This window comes from Delphinapterus leucas, chromosome 18 (assembly GCF_059928025.1).
Source record: "Delphinapterus leucas isolate spDelLeu-1000000601 "Yukka" chromosome 18, BTC_Dleu_Yukka2, whole genome shotgun sequence".
Lineage (NCBI taxonomy): Eukaryota > Metazoa > Chordata > Mammalia > Artiodactyla > Monodontidae > Delphinapterus > Delphinapterus leucas.
The window spans coordinates 30,333,978-30,339,265 of record NC_143146.1 but is presented as its reverse complement, the minus strand read 5'-3'; the positions used below and the strand labels follow the sequence as shown (position 1 = coordinate 30,339,265).

At 51.4% G+C, this 5,288-nt stretch overlaps 1 protein-coding gene and 1 pseudogene across 7 annotated transcripts in view; both read right to left on the bottom strand.

Moving 5' to 3' along the window:
* TBC1D4 (TBC1 domain family member 4) overlaps positions 1 to 5,288 on the bottom strand; it is a 247,029-nt gene that overhangs the window by 212,060 nt on the left and 29,681 nt on the right. For 2 of the 7 annotated variants that reach the window (XM_022577034.3, XM_022577028.3), the window contains exon 1: positions 180 to 683. The exons of the other annotated variants lie outside the window; for them this stretch is intronic. In XM_022577034.3, coding sequence (XP_022432742.1) covers positions 180 to 677 — 498 coding nt within the window. In that variant the 5' untranslated portion in view covers positions 678 to 683. Of the gene's footprint in view, positions 1 to 179; positions 684 to 5,288 lie in introns of those variants that run through there. 7 annotated transcript variants of the gene reach the window in all.
* On the bottom strand, positions 2,770 to 3,142 carry LOC149746840 (MORF4 family-associated protein 1-like; annotated as a pseudogene).

Below are 5,288 nucleotides of genomic sequence, written 5' to 3'. Positions count from 1 at the left end.
AGCTCCGGACTCGGGGTCCCAGGAGCGGGACCAGCCTGCGCTCAAGCGCGCCACATGGAAGGCGCGCGCCAGCAGCTGGACCAGAGTCGGTCTTTAACGTGGGGTCCCAGCGCCTGCAGCCCTGCCACTTCTCCCGGGTGTGATGGACCCTCCCCCGTGCCTCCGAGCCGCGGTCTTGCCTGATTCGGGTCTGTGGCGCGGAAAACGTGGCAGGCCATCTGCGACTCCGGGTCGTCTGGCTGCGCCTTGATCAGGTAAGCAAAGTAGGTGAGGTCGTGGCTGTTGTGGATGAAGCGCGAGATGTGCTGCGCCTTGTGCTCGAAGATGAACACTGCCGGGTTGGGCTGCGCGGCCGTAGGGCCACAGCCCCCAGCGGCACCGGCGCCCGGCGCGGGCACGCAGCGCAGGAGGGGCGCGCTGAGCACCAGGAACACCTCGCGGGGCGCCGGCGCCCCGCAGCCGCCCGCCTCGGGCTTCTGGCTGCGCCGGCGGATCTCGGCCATGAGCCAGGGCAGCATGGGCAGCGTGGTCCTGCGGTCCAGGCACGACCCTCCCACGTACCACAGCCGGAACCTCTTGTCTCCCGGCTTCCCCTGGCCAGGCTGCGCAGTGGCGCCCGGCTCGGGCTCCAGAGGGTGCGGGAACGGCTCATCCTGAAGGCAACTGGGGGGCTCCATAACTCGCGCCTCCCGAGGGCACGGAGGCGGCCGGATCGGCGCGCCGCGCCCCCAGTTCTCGCGTTGAAGGCGCCGCCGAAACTGTGCCAACAGCCGCGCTGGGCCCCTGCGCCCGCCTCGGCGCAACCCCGAACTCCGCGCTTTAGTGGCCCTGCCCCATGCGGCACTTCGGGCGCGGCTCCCAGGCTCTGGCGGCGGGCACCCGGGGAGCGCCCGGCAGCAGGACTGGCAGGAGAGGGCGGGTTAAATCGCTATCCTCCTTTCTCCGGATCGAGCCTGGGGCCGCACTTCCCCCTTCCTCGTCCGCGGCTCCGCTGGGTCAGAGGACAACGCCGAGGGCCCCGCGCCTCCGCCGGTCGCCGCCAGTTCCAGCGCTGCAGAGCCGTTGCGGCCGCCGCGCTCGCCCCGGGCGGGCACTGGGAGGCAGGGCGGGGGGAATGGGCTGTGCGCCGGAGAGGGTGACTTGGGGCGGAGCTGACTCCTACCAGGGTGACCAGCTGTCACCTGGAAGGTCGGGGCTCCCGGGCTTCGGCGCGATCGGTTCTCTGGGAGGGCCTGCGAGAACTATTTCGATGGAAAATAACAAAAACAAAACGTGGCCTCGCGGGGGCCGCTCCTCCTCCGGTCGCCGCAGCCCAGCTCGCTGCTCCTCCTCCAACTGTTCCCGTCCCTCCCTCGCTTCTTCCTTCCTTCCAGGCTGCTTCTTTAATCGGGCTGCCACCCCGCCTCCCGTCCGGCGGGCGGAGAGTGGTGCCTATAAAAGCTTATCTGTGAAGTCACCTCTTCGCCTCTTTCTCCGGCCGCGATCCCAGACCGCCCCTCCAACCCGCCCCTCGGGCAGCAATACTGCGCCCGGCGCCGGCACTGTCCGGACCAACTCATCATCTCCCGGGTCACCGATATCTCCGTCTTCCTCTGGGCGTCTCTGCTGCCCCCTGGAGAGGAGACCACTCTCAACGGGGCGCTGGGATTTTTTTTTTTTTAATTAATCATATTTGCTTGGTTTCAATTCCTTCTAAAGCCTGCATCATAATTTCTGAATCTTATTTCCTAATAATCTCCAAAAAAAACTCGTGTTTTAAATCACGAAATTACGATGAAATTTCTTTTCCATTTCAAAAGAAATTTATTTATGATTTTTTTATTAACACACATAGGTGCTTTGGTCATCTGCACAAAAAGAAAAAAAATTTTTAAGGCTTTTTAGGTCTTGGTTTTTCAAGGCAAATGAACACTTGTTACATGTTTGATTTTGACCTCAAATCCTAGGCAGATCTACTGCCCTGGTGACCTAGAAGGGACTTTATGGGCCCTGATATGCCTTTTCCTTTCTCCAGGCTCTCAAGGCTCTTGGTAGATTGTCTCTTTGACGCCATACTCTTAAACCTCTGTAATGTGTGAGGATATTACAATAGTAAAGCGCGCTCCATCATTCCCTATTCAAACTTCTTTGTCGTTTAGGGTCAGATAGGTTGTCTAAATAAACGCACCTGACAGGTTATACAATAAACACGAGACAATATGCCACAAAACATAGCTCTCCTCCTTTGTCTCACAGAGGTATTCAAGTTCCAAAACATGTGCCCACTGTCTTCCATCTCCAACTCTCTTTTGGTTTTTCCCAGTCTTATCCAAAGCAATCTCATTCCTACATTGCTTCACCAGCTACATCCAAGTAGTGCCTTCCACTGCACCTCTAAAGTTGGAAGTTTCTGACCCCAAGTCTTCACACGGGTGTTCCAAAGTTCCAGAAAACAATCAGGTCACATGATAACACCAAAATACAAGGCCATGCCCAACATTTCCAAAACACTGCAAAGTAACAAAAATAAACTGAAACGAGTTTTGATTAAGCCCTGTTTCCTTTATGAGAGTATTTCTCAAAAGAAAGTTATTTTTAGGAACCAAATACATTTGACAATCTACACCCATATCAAGGTCACCAGCCACTGACCCTAAGGGACATTGTTACATGGGAGTAAAAAACATACAAAAACTGAATAGAGAAAATGAGCGGTTTCAGTTTCTTCCAGGTATCCGCCCATCCTTACCAGCTGACCAGAGTCCATCAGCTGTGAAAGCCAACCCTCCTTCAAGACGATTTGCTTTTCTCTATCTGCCAAACCAGCTCCACCATCAAATCTGCCATCTTCGCAATCGCCTTGGCTTTCTCCTCCACCTTCTGGCACAACTCTGGCACTCGCTCATCAGCTTCCCCACTGGGATGCTGAAGGTGATTCAAGGCTTTCTCCTCCGAGGTCTCCACCTGCATTTCTATCTGCATGAGCATATTATCCATCTTCCACAACTTACTCCTGGTCCTCAGGTACACTCTCGTGGGAGAGCCACCATATCCTCCCGCACCCCACGGATGACTGGAAGCAGGAACTGCTCCAAATCTTCCTAGGGCCCCAAAACTTCCACTTCCCCGGTGCTTCTACCTTGTCCCGGTCCAAGGGGCGCATTTTTCCTGCCTCATCTTCAGAACCACACGACCCTCACGCCCTGCCCTGGGACAGCTGATCAGCAGTTACTGCTCGGGTCAAAAGCGACCCACACTCCTTGTCAATAGTGTTCCTGAACTATCTTTTTAAGAATATCTCTTTACGCCTTTTGCTTCACCACTGCTCAGGGAGGAAACAGCCTCACCTGTAAGGTTTACAGCCTCACATGTAAACTGCAGAGCGGTGAACAGAATCACGATCAAGTATTTTTAACTCCAATTTCCCTTTAAAATATAACATGGTATGACAAACATGAATCGTCATAGCTTTTAGTGCAGCCAATACATTTTATTCATTGTATTTACCCAGTTCAGAGCTAGTGTAGAGATTTCGCACCCTTTTTTATGTAGTAATATATATTTCCAGGGAACTCAAAAAACATTCTAGGGATAATTTAATCATTCTAATTTTAAAGCAGAAAGAGAAGTATTCTTTTTTCTTTTTAGCAAACTGGACTTTCATTCTTTTTACTCTTACTAAATTATAATTAAGAGTTAGGTAACAGGTAAACAAAAATAAGTGGGAAAGACCTTTAAAGTTCCCAATTTTCGGGCTTCCCTGGTGGCGCAGTGGTTGAGAGTCCGCCTGCTGATGCAGGGGACATGGGTTCGTACCCCGGTCCGGGAGGATCCCACATGCCGCGGAGCGGCTGGGCCAGTGAGCCATGGCCACTGAGCCTGCGCGTCCGGAGCCTATGCTCCACAACGGGAGAGGCCACAGCGGTGAGAGGCCCGCGTACCGCAAAAAAAAAACAAAAACAAACAAAAAAAAAAGTTCCCAATCTTCTCCAAAGGGCTCATAGGAAAAATGAAAACTCTCCCATTCTCTCTCTCTCTCTCATTTTTTTTCCTTTAATGGTATTCTCACTGTCTATAAAGCCTTGAGACTATTTTTTATCCTATATGTAATATCACTACAATCAATTCCCATTATTACCATGCAGAATTTCTGGGTGCACCCTGATGGCTCCCGTATAGATAGAATTTAAGCTCCAAGATAAAGACATTATTAATTGGTTAGATTCACTCATTCGGTTTACTCACACCACCACGTTTTTGTGCAAAGTAGAACCATGTCTTCAAGAAGCACTGAAGGGTTTCCCTGGTGGCACAGTGGTTAAGAACCTGCCTGCCAATGCGGGGGACACGGAGTGGTCTGGGAAGATCCCACATGCCGTGGAGCAACTAAGCCCGTGCTCCACAACTAATGAGCCTGCGCTCTAGAGCCCACGAGCCACAACTACTGAGCCCCTGCGCCTAGAACTTGTCCTCCGCAACAAGAGAAGCCACCACAATGCGAAGCCCACGCACCGCAACGAAGAGTAGCCCCCGATGGCTGCAGCCAGAGAAAACCCTCACGCAGCAACGAAGACCCAACACAGCCAAAAATAAATTAATTAATAAATTTTTTTTTTTTTTTTTTAAAAAGCAGTGAAAAGTTGTCCGAATGTGACTGAAACCTTGCAAAAACCTTGCCAGAAACTCCTATATAGATCCTATTTCCCTAGGCCACATATCTGAGATCTATAAAAAAGAAAGAAAAGAACAGAGATCTGGGGAAAGCATGGAAGTCTTGTGGGTTCTACCAAATCAACCAGCTTGGGAGCTAGGAATGAATCTGGAGCCCCAGCAGGCCATATCTTACTGGTGAAAGAAAGTGATGCAATAAACATCTACTTATTGACAGAAACACAGAAGAATTGTCTTTTATTACATGACATCCTAAGTGCGATTGCTTCCTGCTCTGGAACATCCTTAGCCCTCTCTTTGTAACCTTTTTGTGATGTTTTGCTTACTGTGCATTAATGAGCATTATTACTGTTTACCAATACCTGATCCTCTCTGCATCCTGACACACGGGAAGGCAGGCACGATCCTAAGACTTGTTTTAGAAGTGAAATGTGACCAGAGGTGACTTGGGTCATATCTTTGAGTAGAAGCATTTAATTGCCAATAATCAATGCCCCAGCCCTCTCGTGCTGTCCATCCCCACGCTTCCCCTTCAGTGGTCATTATGGAAACATCAGTATGGAGGTTCCTCATGATTGAAGCAGTCCAGAATGCTGCGCCAGTTCCTAGAGGACAGCTGTCCTGGAGACCCTCCCAGG